The sequence below is a fragment of the Biomphalaria glabrata genome, chromosome 18 (genome assembly GCF_947242115.1).
Source record: "Biomphalaria glabrata chromosome 18, xgBioGlab47.1, whole genome shotgun sequence".
In the NCBI taxonomy this organism is placed as follows: Eukaryota; Metazoa; Mollusca; class Gastropoda; family Planorbidae; genus Biomphalaria; species Biomphalaria glabrata.
Genome location: NC_074728.1, coordinates 11,136,777 through 11,158,331, shown reverse-complemented (window position 1 = coordinate 11,158,331; position 21,555 = coordinate 11,136,777). Strand labels below are relative to the sequence as shown.

Genomic DNA, 21,555 nt, shown 5'->3' with positions numbered 1-21,555 from the left:
TGACACTGGAGTTGTAACATAACTGAACACCAAGAAAAGACCTAATGATGTTGAGCATTTAAAAAACAGTTATTTCAGCACTTAATTTGGTTTTATTTATTTCAACAAGTTTATTAGTTCCAGGTCACAACTGGGTCTGCAGAGTCGCCTGAAACACTGCAATCATACTTAATCTTTGGAATTGAAGACATTGCCATTATGATTATTTATGGAGTAATTTTAGTTTGGATACTTTTTTTTTATAGCGCAACTTTCATGATTAAATTATGCTCATAGCACTATGGTCCAATCTCTTTTGTGGACCAGTGGGGGAGGCGGTATTTGGAAGAAGGTTTTCTGTGCTGCCTTTAGGCGCTCAGTTAACACAACTCTGCTTGAGTCGGGTGTCGAACCTCGAGCCCCCCTTGATAGGCAGCCAAGCCAAGTTCAAGTGTACTGGGCCATACATCCCACTTGTAACATAATTATTTATAGAGTTGACTCATGACACAGATATTTATAGATTTTGCTTCATTTACACAAGTTCCATTTTGTGGCAGCAATAAAAGCCTGACATAAGTAATTTAAGGAGAAATTTATAGGGAATCAAGAAACAAATTCCTTACATTCATAAATAAATTTTGGGCAGCAATAAAAACATCAAAAAGAAAAAGATTTATACCCAAATTTTTCTGCCATGTCCCTGGCTTTGTCCTCTGAGACTTCTCTCTGTTCTTCCAGATCTGCCTTGTTACCACACAACACCACATCAGGATTTTCACAATATGCATGAGTCTGTTATAAAAAAGACATTTAAGGAACTATCATTTTAATTATGGTTTTATACTAAACTGAATACAGGTAGAAGGTTATGTGATGTAACAAGATAGGGTGAGTTTATAAAAAAAGAAAAACTAAAAAAAAATATACCATTGTTGAAAACAAAAAGTCCATTCAGAGGAAGAAAATAAATAAATAAGTCTGACAATTATGGGATCTATTCACATTTTCACAAGTCAGGATTTTCATGCACTTCTATATATGGGTGCTCATGAAAAGGCACAGGGAGTAAGGCACAGATATTTTTGACATGACAAGAATGTCAACTAACCAACTTGTATCTTAATGAAAGAATGTCAATTAACAAACTTAATGACAAGAAACCAATGTGTCTATAAAGAAAAGTAATAAACATACAGTCAGTTTCTAGAAGTGAACACTTTTATTGTATGAACATGTCTACAAAACATTCATGAATCTCCCTTTACTTTCCACTAGCCAACTCTGTGTTTTACAGCAATAAAGATTATTCTAAATGGAGCTTCCCCGAGGTAGAGGACCTAAATGAAAGAAGAATATCTAAATGAAGAAGAGGACCTACATGAAACAAGAGTACTAATAACCTAAGGTGGAGGCACATGAATATAGCACTAAAAACTTTCATGAGTTACTTTGCCTAAGATGCATTGTAATGAGTTAGAATCATTGACCATGTCTGACTGTGCTAACCCAAACATTATGCAATTACAATAAAGGCCTTGATATTTAAAACACTTGGAGCTCTTGATAGTTAAACACTTTTTTTATCTCTATAAAATCTCTTAATTTATTTTATACAGCCCAACCCTAGATACAGAGTGAGAAAAACTTGAATTTTTAGTTAAAGCTTCAACCAGCTCTCTGCCAGCGAGTTATAGACAACAGCTCTAGCATCATTCACAGTTCATTACTTTCTCACAACCCAGTCTTGACATTTACATTGAACATTGTAATAAGTAAAACATCACTTACTGCTAGTTCTAGTAAGGTTAAAAATAGCTCAGGAAATTCCATATAATATATAGAACCTGCTAAAATTATACCAAAGATAGCTAATGGAAAATCTATATAAAGGAAGACAAGAATAGATTCAGGGTTCATAAATTTGTTTCTTCTGCTTGATACAGACTACAAAGCTTATGATACTATTACACAGCTCGCATCAAAATCAATGAACCTCTATTTTTAGATCTGGTGAATCAAACATGACAGGAAACAAAGTGTTTATTTCTAACACAAAATATTTTAACCAAAGCAGGCCCCCGAGGTCTGGTGATGAAAATAAATTCATTTTACTGGTGGCAATAAAAAGTGTCTGCTAACTTACTTGTAACTGACTCAGCCAGTTCCGAATGTTCAACAGAGACTCTTCATTGGACAAATCAAACAAAAGCAAGAAGCCCATGGCATCTCGGAAAAAAGCTGTAGTTAGACTACGAAACCTGTAAAAAAAATAATAGAACAAATGACAATGTAATACATCAATAATTTAGTGGGTTATGCAATTTATGTGAATCACTTGATTAGGTTTAGGACACATGAACATCAAATAGGAAAAAAAAATTGGTTATATTTTAAAATCGACTGCATTTTCAATTTGACTCCAATTGAATGTAGGCAATGAGAGTGTGGAACAGAATTGAATAGACACTCAAAATTCATTAATGGCATTTTTGTTTTAAAATATTTTTTTTTATGAATCATTGAAGTCTATGAAATATCTAAGAAGCATAACTAATATACTCGACTCAAGAAAGAAACAGATATCTCTTCAATAACACAAAATAATTGAAGAATGGGTTAAGAACACCTAGTCAAACATCTAAGAGTGCCTACAGCTCCATTTGCTATAGTGTTCAGTTGAAATAGACATTTCAATATACATTCAATGTACAATGAAATGCAAGTAGACAAGCCAAAACTCCATTAAGCTCTGATGTGGTGAATGACACCCCTCTCCCCAGTATTTAAATTTAATAGAAAAACCAAAACATCGATTCCTTTGGTTGTATTGTTTTTGACACCAAAAGAAATTTAGTGTGACAAGCTCGGGTGCTGAAGCTTTGTATTTTTTTTACAGCCGAGTGTCCAATAAGCAGGAATCAAGATTTATGCTTTTTTGTCAGTCAGGTTATGACCCCCTGGAGAAACATCAATTTCGGGTAACTAAAAAGAAAAAGTTTTAGTGCTAGAAATATCCAGATCCAAAGAACGTTGATTAGGTAGGCTCTGACAAAAAAATCGCTCTTTCAAGCTCTCAAATAATGTGATCATGTTAGTTTTCTCACATAAGTAAAGAATAGGCACATAACAGATTCATATACCAAATACCAGCTTGGAAAAATACATCAAAATTTCATTCATGGCATAAGATACCCAAATATTTCATAATAGTAGATCTATTTATTTCTAACATTTGGAACACAATTTAATGCTGTTCTTTTCAGATGTTTTTTCATCCTCTACAAAATATGTTAGTAATTTCATACGCGTAGCCTTCAGTAGTTCATATCCCAGCTGGCTTATAGCCAATTGTCAAAAATTGATTTATTGAGCTCTTCATTCTAATACAAGTTTTAAGTATTCCAAAAATGTCAAAACTGTCAATATTGTAATGGGAGAATTGAATTCAATTGATTAGACATGAGTAGATGATAATTACAATAACTGATCTAATCTAGCTGAATCAATACAAGAGCAGGGTCTTCATCCAAGCAATGTGCTGAGTATAACTCTATTCCTTCAGCCTAATGGAGACATCATGCATAATTAACTCTTGCATAACAGGTTATGATGATGCTAGTTAAGCCTGGCAGCTATAGGTCACTCAGAAACACAGAGGATGCTGATTGGTTGCGGTTTCCTCTCCATGGAACACAATATGTTATTTGATCACTAAACATAAAAATGACATTAAAGCTAGATGACTATGTGTTATCTGCTTCTAGTAAACGATTCTCTGTTCCCACTAAGTCTTATCCCCCCCCCTCCCAAAAACACAAGTTTTGAACACTTACATTTACTTAAATAAATTTAAATTACAATTAAATTATTTTTTAGTACACCTAAAACTGTTTAGACCAAGTAAAAATGTGTCAGTAGAAATGGTTTAGAGATTGACAAGCTTGATCACCCCATTGATCATCAACCTTTTCAATTATTTTTTTCTTTGATATCAATATAAATCTAAACACTGATTTCTAAATCGATTCAATCCTAAGATGACTGGAAATTAAATTCTTGATACGGATTAGATACCTCTTTTAGACTAAGAGAGCAGATGACGTAAAGCTCAACTGTTTTTGTGTCCGACAGTTAACAAAGGTGTCATGTGGCCAGCACAATGACCAAGGCCCTTTACTTTCCCCTAGGTATGTTCTGTACCTATTAGAGATGAGTAAACAAGGGGAGTTCATAACATTCAGAAGTTCAAAGTCCCAGTTTTTGTCTATTTAGAAACAAATTGTCACCCCGAATGTGACCGAAAAAACAACAACATGTAGATTAATTGACTGTAGACCTCTTCAACCCAACTAATTGAGAATGGAGGGACTCATAGCCATGCATTTTTTAACTAATAAAACTATTGACTTTGAATTTATGTGATCCTATGTAGATCTACTTCAATAAACTATGAGTTATTAGAACTATGAAAGGATTACTTTAAAGAAAAAAAAAAGTTCAGAAAGCTGACCTTTCCTGACCAGCAGTATCCCATAGTTGTAGATGTATTCTGTGACTCCTGCCTAGTGTCCCATCAGCACCCACAGTTTTGTGAAGCTGATAAGAACAAAAGAGAGAAACAAGAAATAAATCTAGATACAAGTTGTCTGAATACTTTGATTAATGAATATCTTAGCTACTAAGCCTAAGGTTCCAGTTTCAAATAATGTTGGAAATCAATATTTTTACTAGACAGTTTGAGTTCACCACATTGAATGGAACATAGTAGATATTGAATTGCAGGGGAAAAGTGTAAAAGGTAAAAAAAATTGCTGTGTCGGCACTGTAAAACAGACACTCGAACATTGTTCATCCTTACTATGGACATTGAAGTAAATCAATGGCACAGAGGATGTAAAGGTCATCTGTTTCTATGGCCGACTGTTAAATAGGTCATCATCTAACCAGCACAACAACTTTATACTAATGTCAGGGCACCCATTAGAGTTGGGTGTACCCTGGGGATGTACTAAAAATACCAGAATTCAAAATCCCAATCTTCACCTAAACCTAACACTCCCACACACACATATAGATCTAGAAGCCAGGCAGTTATCCACTCAGAAACCATGGAACATTAGGATCTTGAAACAAAATTTTACTTTAACATTTGTTACACTACATATATATATGGAAGTCACTAAACCCAATAACATCAAAGAAACTGTGGAGCCAAACATTCTTGTGACTCTCCACAGCTGCTAAACATTTGGGAGATAATGCCTGGGGTAGCATCCACCAAGAATGTCTTCAAGTACCTGCCAAGAAAGACTTTAAGTATCCACCAAGAATGGCTTCAAGTACCTGCCAAGAAAGACTTTAAGTATCCACCAAGAAAGGCTTCAAGTACCTGCCAAGAAAGACTTTAAGTATCCACCAAGAAAGGCTTCAAGTACCCACCAAGAAAGGCTTCTAGTACTCTCCAGGAAGTGCTTCAAGTACCCTCCAGGAAGTGCTTCAAGTACCCACCAAGAAGTGCATCAAGTACCCACCAAGAAGTGCTTCAAGTACCCACCAAGAAGTGCTTCAAGTACCCACCAAGAAGTGCTTCAAGTACCCACCAAGAAAGGCTTCAAGTACCCTCCAGGAAGTGCTTTAAGTACCCTCCAGGAAGTGCTTTAAGTACCCTCCAGGAAGTGCTTCAAGTACCCACCAAGAAGTGTTACAGTACCCACCACTCGTTTTTCCCTGAAGTCGATGCCAACCGTGGAGATAAACTTGCCATTAAACAAGTTGTCTGTGTACTGGTATAGGAAGCTGGTTTTCCCAACACCGGAGTCGCCTGTGGAGAAAAAAAATCCAGATTTAGGTAGCGACAACATCTGTAGCCCTCAAGAGATCTGAGCTCAGCCAGAGCCACATTAATGTGTCAGCTTGCTAAGACCTAGGGGTTTCCACGTGAATGCAGTCAGCCCTTCTAAGAGCAAATGATTAAAGACAGATAACATCCCTCCTTCCTCACGAGTCACTCCTTCCTCACTCTCTGCTCTCCTTCGGGGGATTAACAAGGAGTGGGGAGGGGGATGGTGGTGAGGGCTAAGACCTTGCTATTGTCAATAGAAACACTATTTCTTCTCACTCCTTCCATAACAACTTCAGTTTGATGGACGTCACAGAGAGGAGGAGGAGGAGAGACAGGTAGAGGGAGGGAGGAGAGAAGCACACGAAGAGATAAAAAGAGAGTAACACAGTAAGAAAAATAGAGAGGGGGGGGGAGACATAAAGAGAAACAGAGACAAAAAAAAAAGAGACAGAGAGAAGAGGATAGAGAGAAAGAGAAGACAGATACAAGAGAAAAACAAGAAAAAGCTTATATGAAGTGTTATTGTATCAATTATTTTGGATCAGTAATGCGATTCAATTTAAAATTGAGTTGTAATTGATCTAGATTTCTAGACTAACAATAAAAAATATGTAGGCCTACTATTAGAAATAGTCTTTACCAATTGTTTTTGTTTAGCGCTATTTCATGCTTTTAGCTTTCTCACTACGCTATGATCTTATCACTTGTCTGGACCAGTTGGGAAAATGTGTGTGTGTGTGTGTGTGTGTGGAGGGGGTGGGGGGGGGGTGAAAGAAAGGAAGGCAGATCTGGGTGAATAACCATGAAAGTAGCGCTATATAAAAAGCTATAATAATAATTTTACCGTAATTGGTTTTTAAAAGCATTTAAAAAAAAAGGGGGGGGGGATGAATTCAAACCCCTGGCTCTCGTCTGCCAAACATTTTAACCAGGCCGCCAGTGAGCTACTCATGACTCTAGAAGGTTGTTCAGCTATGTGGTGTGTTTGGTGAACACTTTCAGGCGGCCACCTATAAAGGGGACTAATTCGACTTATACCACCAATTCAGTCAAGTACAATTTCTTTACCTTATAAGAGATACCGAACAGAGTTGGTAAATCTTTTTTTTTTTTTAATTATTGATTCTTGCATTGTCGGACACAAGAAATAATTGAGCAATATTTCAACTTGATCCGAGTTTGCGTGTCGGAGAAATAAACGTGTACAAACTTCTGACCAGACAGACAGACAGAGTGAGTTAGCTTTGTACAAAGGAGGAACAGAGAAGAGAGAGAGAAAGAAAGAGACATCTACAGAAAATGCTCAAAATACAGAAAGAGAAAAAAAAAAAAAGAAAAGAGAGACACCGAGAGAGAGAAAAGGGGAAACAATGGGTGTTGTTTTCAATCCAGCTTCCTTTGCTTCTCTGCCCCTTCCCCCGGGGATTAGTCAGGTCAGTGGAGTTCGTGTGGATGAGAGAGTTACACAATAAATTATGCAAACCTTAGGGGTCAGGTCATAGGAAGTGCATATTATGTCTTTTTACTTACAAACCAAGAACTTTAAAGCGTTTATTTTTCAGAAGACCAAAAGAAGTCGATGTGAATATTTACAATACGATGTGGCCGGTGAAACTCAATTTTCAAAAGAGCTTTGATTTTTTCCGATCTAAAAGTGACAGACAGACAGCACCACACACTAACATTTTTTTGTTCCGGGTTGGATACTAAATAGGAGATAGGACTACAAAGACACAGAATTTTTGTCCTGACACATTTTATTTAGAATTTTATATTTTTCCAATAGGATTTCACGTAAGGTTTCTAGACGTCCGACTAATGAATGACGAAGGACCTTTGAACTCATGTCATTTGGGGCCCATATCCTTTGGTCACGCAGGCGTTCGCCTACAGTGGGGAAAATGACCGGGTTTCTTTACCTTGTTTATTGCAATTGCGAAGCGAATTGAATAGTTCCCCTATCTTCTGATCAAAACACATTGGTTGGCCTGGTTCAGTCAACGAGCGACTATGGATCATCTCATAGATATTGAGATAAAAGCCTGGGCATTAGCGTATAGTCAGAACAATGTCGTCCCCTCCCCACGCAGCTGATGTGTCCAAATACCCGATACAGTTAGGAATCAGCAGCGCTGTTTTGTCGTGTAACTACAGGTGTAACCCTTTATATGCATTAATGGAACTAATTTATGGAGATATGGTTCAGTGTATGCCTGCCCTAAGGATTAAGAATAAATGATAATTGGATTGAAGGTTTTATTAGTATAACATTTACTATTAATAGTTTATACAGTGTAGCTTAACAAATTTAGAATTTTTATGAAAAAAAAACAAAAAAAAAAAACGGCTTACATATTTAATAATATAAAAACAAAAGCTTCGTTTTCACAATTTAAAACAAAAAAAAAAATCAGTTGCATCTCAACTTTGCAAGCTTCAAAAATCATGAAATCAAATTTTCAAAATATTTTCTAGTTTTGTTGAGATCTTAACGGACGGACGTACAGAAAAGCCACACAAAACTAATACCCGGTAGCAGCTTTTCCCTTCTTGGGAAGCCGCTAAACAAGTAACGCTCCATCTAAAACTTTGTGATCTATAAGGCCAATTATGAGAATCCCATTTTTTTTTTTTAATCAAAGGTTAAGCAGGTTCTGGTCTGTCGTCAGGTCAGCACATCGACCAACCGATTATACTTTCCCCAGCATTAGAGTTGGGTGAAATCAGCCTAAAAATTCCAAAATCTCAATTTTCTTCAGGATTCGAGCTTGCGATCTCTAGGAATGGAAGTTATTGGAAGTCAAGCGCTTACTACTTGGCCACCACCTCACACTAAAAATGACAAATCTTACATAGATATATTCATATCTGTTGAACTTTTCTTTTCAAATTATATATATATATATATACATATATTCTCTCTATATATATATATAGTTTGTCCATCGTGGTTCGATGATGACCACTTGTGTCATCCAGGGGGCTGAGGGCTTTGCACTGGGGTTTTGTGCCTCCTCATGTGGCTTGTGAGACCTATGTGAGCCCGGAAAGTCCGGCTGCACACCGGGCAGGTTATTCCAGCTGGAGCTAGTGTCATTGGCCTTGCTTTTCTTCTCTGGCGCTTTCTTTCTGCTTTAAGGTAAAAAGGTAGAGCCCTTTCTCCATCGAATGTAAAACTCAAACTGTGAACGACCAACTCCCCTTACTTCCCAGACGTGTGTCAGGTCAGCACCTTCGACATAGGGGGTCACGGAGGTCTCGGTCAGGTACCGATTAGAGGTAGGCACAAGTAAGTCGCCAACTAGCATCCCAAGGAAGGCACTGAGGTGGAACCCACAAGGCAGGAGAAGGAGAGGGCGTCCAAGAAGTACCCGGAGATGCGAACTAGAGGCCGACACTTTAAAGTTTGCTTGCACCTCGACCAAGATGGAAAGAATGGCCCAGGACACGGGACTATGGGGATCTATTGTTGGCTGCCCATACTCCAATAGGGCTGACAAGCTTTTAGAAGAGTAAATAAGAGGCTTCCTAATGATCCCAAATTTTGAAATTAAATCATTAGTGGAAGAAATTGGCAGACAGAGCTTTACTCGCTTCAAGGACTGCTTCAAAAGATATATCCTGATTTAAGTTTACTCCATTTGTTGTCGTTAACTAATTTTAAAAAATTAATTCCACACACATTTTTAAAAGTCATTTAAATTCCACAAGGTTATTCACCTTAGGTAGGTAACTATTGCCTCAGCATGTTTCTATTGATTTAGTCATAGATATTTTTTTTTTTCATTTTTTATTTTCTGTTCTCGTTATAGTTATGTAATACTGTTGAAAGTATACCGATTATCAACAGTTCTATAGCCATGTTTATCAATTATACCTGCCACGTAGCAAGGTCACAGATGTATGTTGATGACGTAATTTCCGTCAGCTTCAAAAATATCACATAGCAAGATTGGTTATGAACAAAAGGAAATTGGATGGTTCCAGAAAAAGGCGGGAAGGCGTAGATTGATACAGGTATATAAAGACGGGGGATATTGAGTTTGGAGGCAAAGAGCAAATATAATAAATGTATTTAAATTACATTGTATTGCATTTTAATGGAGTGTGTAAATTGTTAAAGTGATTCCAAGTTCCAGAATAAAAGCTTTGTATCTAAGTCTTGAGTTTACACTTTAGATTTAGTATCTCCGGCATTAGGATATTGTTCGAGTGTTCAGATTTTTTTTTAAAGAGAACTATACGAAAAGGCATTGTTTTTGATCAACACGATGTTATCGTAACACCAATCAAGACGTTGCCATCTGGACACTTAAACATGTGTCCATACCTTTTGGTTTTGCAGCAATAAGACAATTCTCTCGAATAGAAGGGAGTTTTAGTTTCCTCCTAAGCAGGATTGTAAAACATCTACCCGTAAACACTCTGATGCTCATTGCATTAATTTTGCCAGCGAATCGTTTTAAGCGTACAGTTAATAATGCTAATACTTATAAGAGGACGGAACAATGAATTTGTTTCCCTTTAACGAATCTCGGCCTTGGCAGTGCCAGAGAATGACTGGAATGACTGTTTGCTTATATCAGCTCTTGACTGTCAGCCTGGGTGGAATGTATTACACGTTATATCTCCCACTTCCCACTCTCGGCTCAAGTTGAAACTCTGCACAATTATTCAATGTTGTTGACAACTCATGAATAATAAGAAAAAAATCAATAAGTTAATTAATTAGTCGTAATTAATTATTTATTTATAGCACGTCGGCCTCCCATAATGGAGGTTCGTGCCCTGAGTTAGAATTCAGACTCAAGCACTTTTATTTTTTAAATAGCTGTTGAAAAGGCAGCATGGAAACCTTGTCCAAGATACCCCCCTCCACCCACCCACCAAGTGGTCAACAATTATGATTGGATCATAGCGCACGTAACACGCTATATGCCTGAAAATTGCCCTAAACAAGATGAGTAAATACAAATTTCTAATGACACGCATTTATTATTGTCCATCAAGATCTATTAAAAATAATTACATTATTCGTGCAATAACACTCATTTAAAAAAAAAAAATATTTCACTGTTACAATAATTATAATTTCTCACCAAGGGCCAAGAACTTGATCAAATAGTCATAGTCAGCAGCAGTGTTACCTCCCCCAACCATGGAGGAACTGATCCTGTCACCTACTTCCCCCATACACAGATCTGCAAGAACAAAAGAAAGAAATATTTTGAAGTGGACGAAGTGTAAACATTTAGACAAACAAAATGTCTGGCACATTTCAAACGTAAGCACACCGTGTCCGACGTCTAAATAGTTCGTCCATCGTGGTTCGATGATGGCCACTTTTGTCATCCCGGGGGCTGAGGGCTCTGCACTGGGGTTTTATGCCTCCTCATGTGGCTGGTGAGACCTATGTGAGCCCGGAATGTTCGGCCGCACACTGGGCAGGTTATTCCAGCTGGAGCTAATGTCGTTTGTTGTTATGTTGGACTGTAGTGGAAGTAGGGTCTGCCTAAGGTTACGTTTTTAGACCCAGATGTTCTTTTACGTCAGTATTGGAGCAAAATGCCAAGACCGAAAACTTCCTTAAAATGCGGGGTTTATATATATATATAAGCCTGAGGAAACACCAAGCCTACACTAAATGCTAAGGAATTATAAGAAAAAATCCATAAAGCCTGACAAGTTTACAGAAAAAGCATGCCCCATCACTTTTGTGGGCCAGTTCGGGGAAAAGTGGGGGGGGGGGGGGGGGTATCTGTGCTGCTTTGTAAAAGCGATATTTAAATAAGTAGTTCGTGTCTGAATTGAAACTCGTGGTCTCGAACCTCCATGATGGAAGGCCAACGCGATAACCACTGAGCTATTCAAATAGGTTTTATTGACTATTGTTAGTTTACGAGTTTTACCTAACGACCAAGTTCTCAACGCATGTCTTATCTCCCCTAACCATAGTATATGTTCAATATAAAACTTATTTAATTAATTACAACTAATTGATTAAATAGTTCAATACGTATTTTATCGATTCACGTATTCTCATTGACAATGAAAAATCGTGCAAAGATTCAACTGAATCCAACACTAGGAAGTTGCAGAAATACAAGATTCCACACAGGAAAACAAAAACAGTCAAAGTGAGTTAATAGAAGCTTTGTAAAAACCATTCTGCTCCAGTTGTAGGGCGCACCTCCGGATCCTCAGGTTATAAGCTCAAAAGTAAATCAAAGTGTTAAAATACTTCACTAATGTGTTCAAACAGTGAAACAACGTGTTCAAACAGTGAAACAACGTGTTCAAACAGTGAAACAACGTGTTCAAACAGTGAAACAACGTGTTCAAACAGTGAAACAATGTGTTCAAGCAGTGAAACAACGTGTTCAAACAGTGAAACAACGTGTTCAAGCAGTGAAACAACGTGTTCAAACAGTGTTCAAACATATGTTCAATATAAAACTTATTTAATTAATTACAACTAATTGATTAAATAGTTCAATACGTATTTTATCGATTCACGTATTCTCATTGACAATGAAAAATCGTGCAAAGATTCAACTGAATCCAACACTAGGAAGTTGCAGAAATACAAGATTCCACACAGGAAAACAAAAACAGTCAAAGTGAGTTAATAGAAGCTTTGTAAAAACCATTCTGCTCCAGTTGTAGGGCGCACCTCCGGATCCTCAGGTTATAAGCTCAAAAGTAAATCAAAGTGTTAAAATACTTCACTAATGTGTTCAAACAGTGAAACAACGTGTTCAAACAGTGAAACAACGTGTTCAAACAGTGAAACAACGTGTTCAAACAGTGAAACAACTTGTTCAAACAGTGAAACAATGTGTTCAAGCAGTGAAACAACGTGTTCAAACAGTGAAACAACGTGTTCAAGCAGTGAAACAACGTGTTCAAGCAGTGAAACAACGTGTTCAAGCAGTGAAACAATGTGTTCAAGCAGTGAAACAACGTGTTCAAACAGTGAAACAATGTGTTCAAGCAGTGAAACAACGTGTTCAAATACTTCACTAATCTTGGGTGTCTGTGGGTTTTTTTATGTTAAGAAAAATTTCGTCGACTCTTAAAAAAAAAAAGGGAAGGAAATAATTATGTCTTTAAAAAAAAATTCCTGTAATTTTTTTTCTAATTAACAACGATTTTTTGTTTAACATTATCAACAGGATCTCCAGGGAAAGACGATGCTTGAGGGAAAAAAATGGCACGCAAAAATGCTGGAGGGTGATAGAAAACACAAGAGTTGGAAAGAAAATTAAAAAAAAAGAAACAGAAAAGAGAGTCCCCCTATAAAAAAATGTTACATTTGATATTGAAATCATCTCGGGAAAGACAAAGGGCAAATCGTCAAAGGAGAGAGAGAGAGAAACAAGCAAAGGAGTGTGGGAGGTAATAGTGAGTTTAGGAATGAGATTTAAAAGAAAAAGACAAAATAGATTAAACATTAAGAGAAGGAAAGAGTAGGAGAGTGAGTGTGTGAGAGAGAGAGAGAGAGAGAGAGAGAGAGAAAAGCTCGAGCAGTACAAGGCAGTCAGAAATACTGTCTATTACAATGGAAGCGGTGAGATTATGGAGAAAAACGAAGAATTCTTTTGAATCGCTGCGATACTGAATCAATCCGATTGGCAAGTTTAAATGTACAAGTTAGCTACTACACCCCAACCCACAAATAACCCAGCCGAGTTGATGTCCTTTTTAGCTAAGTTGTACAACATTTGATTGATACCTTCCAAAAAAAAACAAAAAAAAACTTTAACAGTATGCATCACACATTTCAAGCTAGACCTCCCCGCCCCTCCAACCACACTCTGAAATTCCGAATAAAAAAAAAGTCCACGGATTTCCAATCAACAAGAAGTCAGATTTCCATTTTTTTAAAAAGTTCCCATTTCGTAAAAAAAGTGCTAACTAGAACAAAATAATGGTCAGGGGCGGCGACAGGGGAGAAGTGTCAGGAAGCAACTTATAAACGAATGCCATTTTTTTCCTTATTAAAAACTTTTCTTTCTCGTTTTTTTTTTTAAATACATTTTCCTTTGTTTGTTTATTATCTCTCTCCAATTTTTCTCCAATACGCTTCAGTTCAAGGCGAGTGTGCGGCAGAACAGTATATTGTTTGACTCTCTCTACCTCCTAGTCATCCAATATGTAAAGAGTAAAACACGAATAGAACTGCCTTCGGATTCACCAACCGTGGCTATAAATCAATATGTACACACGTAACCTCTCTTATTTAGGCTACACTATAAGACAGAGATCCTCAACAGAAAGTCGCTCGGAATGGGGCTCCGTTTCAACCTGGACAAGACTGAAGTCCTGCGAGTAAACTAAAGGTTGAACTGTGACCCCGGTCATCATGGGCCAGTCACAACTCGAATAGATCGAACAACTGACTTATTTAAAGGCATAGTCATTACAAGCGTTGGGGATGATTACCACGATATGGCATGACCAACGGGAACGGTAATGGGCGTCTTCCAACCATTACGGCTTATTTAGAACAAGTCAATCCATTTAGCTAGGAGACGAAAATTCATCTCTACAAAACAATCTCTGTCCCACCATGCATGGGAAACGTGGAAGGCATCCATGAGGTTTTATCATGGCTCGTCAGCGATGGCTGGAACGAATTCTAGGGGTGACATACTGAGATCTTAGTCACCAACAAAGAAATACATTACTGATCGGCCACTTGCCACTAAGCGAAGTATTGATACAATGACGACTGAGACATGCCCAGGATTCACCAGTAGGCCACACTAGCTACAGCAAAGGGCCCCCAAGAAATATTTAGCACTGACATAATATCTGGACTTATCAAGGGCCCCATATCACAACCAACTTATGGCCTTCTGAAGTCTAAATAATCTGGACTTATAAAGGGCCCTATATCTCAGATTTGCCTGTTCAAGTCTAAGTAACCTAAGACTAAATGATACGCGCTCCCATGAGATAAGCAACAACAGGAAAGCTGAAGCTAGGAAAAACGGAAATAGGGCGACAGAACTTTATGCAAGATTTAAATACCGTGGACACCAGATGGGATGACGCAGAGGACGTCCCTAGTTACCGATATCGGTGTAAACATTTTGCAGCTACTTGTGATTAAATATAAGTCCTGGATGAACTACCGGGCTGGGCTAGTACATCAGCTCAAATGCTACGCCCCCAAATCATTCGGCAAGTAGACTTAATATTGCGAAGAAAAAGAACAAAAAATAAAATTAGAAAAGAAAAGAAAAGGGTAAAAAAGAAAAATAGTGAAATGGACAAAAAGTCCCCATCAACCTCATGAACTAGAAAGATTTGAATAGAAAATAAAATAATGCATCCTCCCTTACCGTAGTCTTTGGTCTTAGACGTCATTTCGGGACAGACTGAATGACATCTATAAAACACCTACAAACAAAAACAACATTGACCATATTGACATATAAACACAAGTCATGCACATACATTCTAATTACAAAATAATCACGATGATAAAGACGAAATAGGATTTTAAATCACGCCAAAAGCTGATTAGTTCTTTAATATCTGTACGCAAACTTTGATGACGCCAACGCGAACGGCTAAGCTCTCAACCGTAGGTTTTTGTCGAGTGAAGAGCTCCGAATTCTGATCTCAACTTTAAGATAATAATTATCTTGAGCATTTCCATTAGGAAATAACGCTGCGCGTAGTTTGATCAAAATGATAGCGTTAATGAAATCAATTTAAACGCATCAAGGTCGTCAAAACTGGGTTATTTATGTTATATATTATAAGGTTAATAAATGTACTTTAAATGTGACATTATGAAGTAAATCTGTTTATATAATATTCAAAAGAAACCTGTTAGCTCCAGCTGTTAGGCCTATATATTATATTCTAATTAAATTATAGAATACAAGCGATAGGGAGCAATGTGGCGGCGTCATATAGAGAAAAACGTATGAAATTAAAAAGGAAAATTTGTAGAGATTTTAAAAACTAAAAATGTCAAGAACGACACATGGAAAGATCACTGCTGCCAACTAAATGTTAAAAATGATTTTGTGCTAAAAGTGAAAGATGGATAGGGTCACACCCTGCATCCAACATAACAAAGCAAGCTCTCAACTGGAACTAGAAAGAGAAGGTGGGAAGATAACATCAAAGAGTGGATACGCCTGTCAGTGAATGAAATTCTATCCAAGACAAAGGACAGAGAGGAATGGAGAAAGACAGTTAACAGTTCTTGTATGAAGCCCACAACGGTCCAACATAGTAAGGGATAGGTGAAAGTAGGTTAATGTGAAGGTGATATCCATATTCAAGATAGTAGTTTGTTATTTTGATGATATCTATGTATATTTAAGTTACATCGAAGTATACCTCGGCTACACCATCGTATGGCGTTACAGCTCGTCGACACTCATCACTTTCAGTGCGTCCCAAAGTACTTCCGGTGGTCACCAGATTCAGACTAGTGTAAAGGGAGACAAGAGCTTCCTGTCACCTAACACGTCGACACACTCGGCACGCGCGTTCGCATTGATGCAAATAATTGTACGGAACACGCAGCTCATAAAATGTCAGGTCATTATCAATTGATGACAGCCAGTTAACTCCAGTCATAGATTTGTTTAAAAAAAAAAAAAAACACGTTTCAACAAGGAGTCATTTAGGATTTTAAGTCAAGAGAAATATTTTTTTTGTGTCTATCAACTAGCACACTTGCCATTTAATATATATAATTGAATGTAAGGTGTGTGTGTGTACAATATGTTACTTTTCCAGTAAGTATCCCAGGAACATTTATGTTAATTTTATCAAGATTGGTCAAACGGTTTTGATTTCTATTCGGGACATACATGAAACATACACACACCTAACTTTCAGCTTTATTTGATAGAAATGAGTATGTCGGCTTAACGGGTAAACCCATTTCCCTATTCTACTTTTATTTTCTTTGTGGACAAAATGTTTAAAAAAATATGAAGGCAACATTCGCCATGTTTGACATTGATCGATATACAATCCACTAGATCAGTAACACCCAAAGTAAGCCATCAGACCGCGTGTCATCCCAGCTAGTTGTGAATATAGTTTACATTAATATTTTTATTGTAGGGACTTTTTTCCCTCTAAAATTGAGTTCTTCAGTAATGTCGAGACAAGGCTACCAAATTAGAACTCCTGCGACGATTTTGACTGAGAGATCTCCGCTATTCTTGAGCTCCTACACGAAGTAATGAGTTTTGTCTACTCATGACTCTAATTTGAGCATGCTGGGTCACAATCTGGTGAGGTGTAGCTGAACTTTGATACAAGACTTTAGAGTGAGCTAGACTTATGGGGGCTATGAATAACTTCGCAGCAAGTTAATCTAACATTTGTATGCTCCAAGACTGTCTATCAGTCTCATTTAATACTTGTAAGGTCGAATGTTTGACAATTTTTAGACTAGCTCTCTACTATAAACATTTTGTTCGCAGTTGAGAGCTACTATTCAGAGGGAAAAAAAAAGTTTTTTTACCATTACAGAAGACACAGAGGTTTTCGAAGAATTCTGAAGCAATGTTCAGAGGAAAAAAGATGCCGGGGGTTCTGTTATAAGAGTGTGTGTGATTGTATGGGCGTCTGCAGTATAGTAGCGTACATCTACTGTGTATGCAGTGTAGTAGCGTACATCTACTGTGTATGCAGTATAGTGGCGTACATCTACTGTGTATGCAGTATAGTGGCGTACATCTACTGTGTATGCAGTATAGTGGCGTACATCTACTGTGTATGCAGTATAGTAGCGTACATCTACTGTGTATGCAGTATAGTGGCGTACATCTACTGTGTATGCAGTATAGTAGCGTACATCTACTGTGTATGCAGTATAGTAGCGTACATCTACTGTGTATGCAGTATAGTGGCATACATCTACTGTGTATGCAGTATAGTGGCGTACATCTACTGTGTATGCAGTATAGTAGCGTACATCTACTGTGTATGCAGTATAGTAGCGTACATCTACTGTGTATGCAGTATAGTAGCGTACATCTACTGTGTATGCAGTAAAGTAGCGTACATCTACTGTGTATGCAGTATAGTAGCGTACATCTACTGTGTATGCATTATAGTAGCGTACATCTACTGTGTATGCAGTATAGTGGCGTACATCTACTGTGTATGCAGTATAGTAGCGTACATCTACTGTGTATGCAGTATAGTAGCGTACATCTACTGTGTATGCAGTATAGTAGCGTACATCTACTGTGTATGCAGTATAGTGGCGTACATCTACTGTGTATGCAGTGAAACGCTTGACTTCCTAACCGAGAGATGTCGATTTCAAATCCCGATGATATGTTGAGCTTGATTTCTAGTGTGCCCCTGAGCCCCCCCCCTCCCCCGATGATATGTTGAGCTTGATTTCTAGTGTGCCCCTGAGCCCCCCCCCCCGATGATATGTTGAGCTTGATTTCTAGTGTGCCCCTGAGCCCCCCCCCCCGATGATATGTTGAGCTTGATTTCTAGTGTGCCCCTGAGCCCCCCCCCCCCCGATGATATGTTGAGCTTGATTTCTAGTGTGCCCCTGAGCCCCCCCCCCCCGATGATATGTTGAGCTTGATTTCTAGTGTGCCCTTGAGCCCCCCCCCCGATGATATGTTGAGCTTGATTTCTAGTGTGCCCCTGAGCCCCCCCCCCCGATGATATGTTGAGCTTGATTTCTAGTGTGCCCCTGAGCCCCCCCCCCGATGATATGTTGAGCTTGATTTCTAGTGTGCCCCTGAGCCCCCCCCCCCGATGATATGTTGAGCTTGATTTCTAGTGTGCCCCTGAGCCCCCCCCCCCCCGATGATATGTTGAGCTTGATTTCTAGTGTGCCCCTGAGCCCCCCCCCCCGATGATATGTTGAGTTTGATTTCTAGTGTGCCCCTGAGCCACCCCCCCCCGATGATATGTTGAGCTTGATTTCTAGTGTGCCCCTGAGCCCCCCCCCCGATGATATGTTGAGCTTGATTTCTAGTGTGCCCCTGAGCCCCCCCCCCCGATGATATGTTAAGCTTGATTTCTAGTGTGCCCCTGAGCCCCCCCCCCCCCCGATGATATGTTGAGCTTGATTTCTAGTGTGCCCCTGAGCCCCCCCCCCCGATGATATGTTGAGCTTGATTTCTAGTGTGCCCCTGAGCCCCCCCCCCCCGATGATATGTTGAGCTTGATTTCTAGTGTGCCCCTGAGCCCCCCCCCCCGATGATATGTTGAGCTTGATTTCTAGTGTGCCCCTGAGCCCCCCCCCCCCGATGATATGTTGAGCTTGATTTCTAGTGTGCCCCTGAGCCCCCCCCCCCCCCGATGATATGTTGAGCTTGATTTCTAGTGTGCCCCTGAGCCCCCCCCCCCCGATGATATGTTGAGCTTGATTTCTAGTGTGCCCCTGAGCCCCCCCCCGATGATATGTTGAGCTTGATTTCTAGTGTGCCCCTGAGCCCCCCCCCCGATGATATGTTGAGCTTGATTTCTAGTGTGCCCCTGAGCCCCCCCCCCGATGATATGTTGAGCTTGATTTCTAGTGTGCCCCTGAGCCCCCCCCCCCCCGATGATATGTTGAGCTTGATTTCTAGTGTGCCCCTGAGCCCCCCCCCCCGATGATATGTTGAGCTTGATTTCTAGTGTGCCCCTGAGCCCCCCCCCCCGATGATATGTTGAGCTTGATTTCTAGTGTGCCCCTGAGCCCCCCCCCCCCCGATGATATGTTGAGTTTGATTTCTAGTGTGCCCCTGAGCCCCCCCCCCCCGATGATATGTTGAGCTTGATTTCTAGTGTGCCCCTGAGCCCCCCCCCCCCCCCCGATGATATGTTGAGCTTGATTTCTAGTGTGCCCCTGAGCCCCCCCCCGATGATATGTTGAGCTTGATTTCTAGTGTGCCCCTGAGCCCCCCCCCCCCCGATGATATGTTGAGCTTGATTTCTAGTGTGCCCCTGAGCCCCCCCCCCCCGATGATATGTTGAGCTTGATTTCTAGTGTGCCCCTGAGCCCCCCCCCCACCCGATGATATGTTGAGCTTGATTTCTAGTGTGCCCCTGAGCCCCCCCCCCCCGATGATATGTTGAGCTTGATTTCTAGTGTGCCCCTGAGCCCCCCCCCCCCAATGATATGTTGAGCTTGATTTCTAGTGTGCCCCTGGGCCCCCCCCCAACTCTGATGGTTACCTAGCGTAAGTTGGATAAGTAAAAAGAGGTTGGTCATTGTGCTGGCCACGTGACTTCTCGTTAGCCTTGGACCATAGGAACATAAGTATGGCGTCATTGGCCCCTTAAGTTAGATAGTTCAGAAAGGGTCAGCTTTACTTTTGACACACAAGAGACTTGAGTGGCTAGGTGAGATAGTATGTAACAGTTCAGGAAGATATCATGTTATAAGTTCAACGTGTGTAATTACTTAAACAGATGTAATGTACAATTCCCATTTAACAACCATTCGCTTTCAAAGCTCATATACAAAAGACATTTGTGGCACCATACAATAGATAAGACTCTAGTCCTGGCTTCACATCCGACAGGGGGGGGGCACTCTTAATTTTTAAAAAATGCATCTTGTAAATGTATGTGAATGTATCCGACAGGGGGGGGGGACACTCTTAATTTTAAAAAAATGCATCTTGTAAATGTATGTGAATGTTTTTGTGGCATGTGGGTGGAAGGCAGAAGCCCGCAGGTGCGGGTACAAATATTTCAGTCGGCGGACCTCAAACCCTGGATCTAACAGATTACACCGCTGATTAGTTACACACATTCTTTAGCATTTAGTTATAGCATTATTATTGTTTTTTTTTTTTTATCCTTCAAACCAGTGGCTAGTCCAATGCTATTTTAGATTTAGCTTTACTCTTGCATAAACGTTTTCAATACAATTGCCCTCAGAAGTTTACATATAAAAACGAACCGCTTCGGTGATTTTAAAAGTGCGCCCGGTCATGTATAAAATAAAAGAGAACAAAATGAATCAATGCATGATTTGATTTTGAAACAAAAATCAATCACTATCGATGAAATTAGCCATCCTGGATACGGTGGGACAAAGAGTTGGTTATCTGAGTGCAGACGCCACCAATCAATGGCAGACAAGAGATGAGCCCCGGAAAAAGGGGAAGGCAATCAATGATCCTATACTAAAGCAATAAACTTGCGCGATCAATCAATACAGTATTCCGATCAACTGAACACTACAACTGAAGGCAGGGGAAAGAGGGACACACGGCAGAGCGAGGACAAAACTTTTTGTTTTTAAATGGCCACCTTAGCATGCCTTTGTGACTCTGAACGGCAGCAATTGTTTTGCTCAGTTAATAAACAATGACGTGAAACTGGAGGAGGGGGGGGGGTGTAGAAAGGGTGGTGGGGTGGGAGGTTAATGGTGATTGGCTCAACAGAAATACAGCGATATAAAATCGTGCAAGAAGTAATGAATTTTGTATGCTCATGAACTTTACCAGGCTGGGTCAGGATCAATCACCCACATTTTAACATGGGTCAAGGTCGCTGAAGATAAAAACGTGTACCCAAAAGGAGGTTATTCATCAGAAACTTTCTGCTTTCCTGCGCCTTATTAGCATATGCCACCTATCTCTAGTTGTCTAGCCACTGTTAACAAACAAACAAATTACTATGAAACCTAATAAAGATAGCTGAAACATATATAACTATGTCAATAATAGGATACAACCTCAATCTAAATGAACTAAGAACTTGATCTAAAAAAGAAA

The 21,555-nt window shown here is 39.3% G+C and overlaps 1 protein-coding gene across 6 annotated transcripts in view; it reads right to left on the bottom strand.

Annotated features, from left to right (window-relative positions):
* The window catches only part of LOC106063677 (ras-related protein Rab-27B-like), a 58,631-nt gene that overhangs the window by 4,919 nt on the left and 32,157 nt on the right, over positions 1–21,555 (bottom strand). For 4 of the 6 annotated variants that reach the window (XM_056017758.1, XM_056017760.1, XM_056017759.1 and 1 more), the window contains 5 exons: positions 10,924–11,025; positions 5,697–5,803; positions 4,493–4,578; positions 2,126–2,240; positions 662–774 (listed from right to left, as the gene is read on the bottom strand). In XM_056017758.1, the coding sequence (XP_055873733.1) occupies positions 662–774; positions 2,126–2,240; positions 4,493–4,578; positions 5,697–5,803; positions 10,924–11,017 (515 nt within the window). In that variant the 5' untranslated portion in view covers positions 11,018–11,025. Of the gene's footprint in view, positions 1–661; positions 775–2,125; positions 2,241–4,492; positions 4,579–5,696; positions 5,804–10,923; positions 11,026–15,174; positions 15,233–21,555 lie in introns of all 6 variants that reach the window. The other 2 variants (XM_056017756.1, XM_056017755.1) reach the window with 1 other exon arrangement.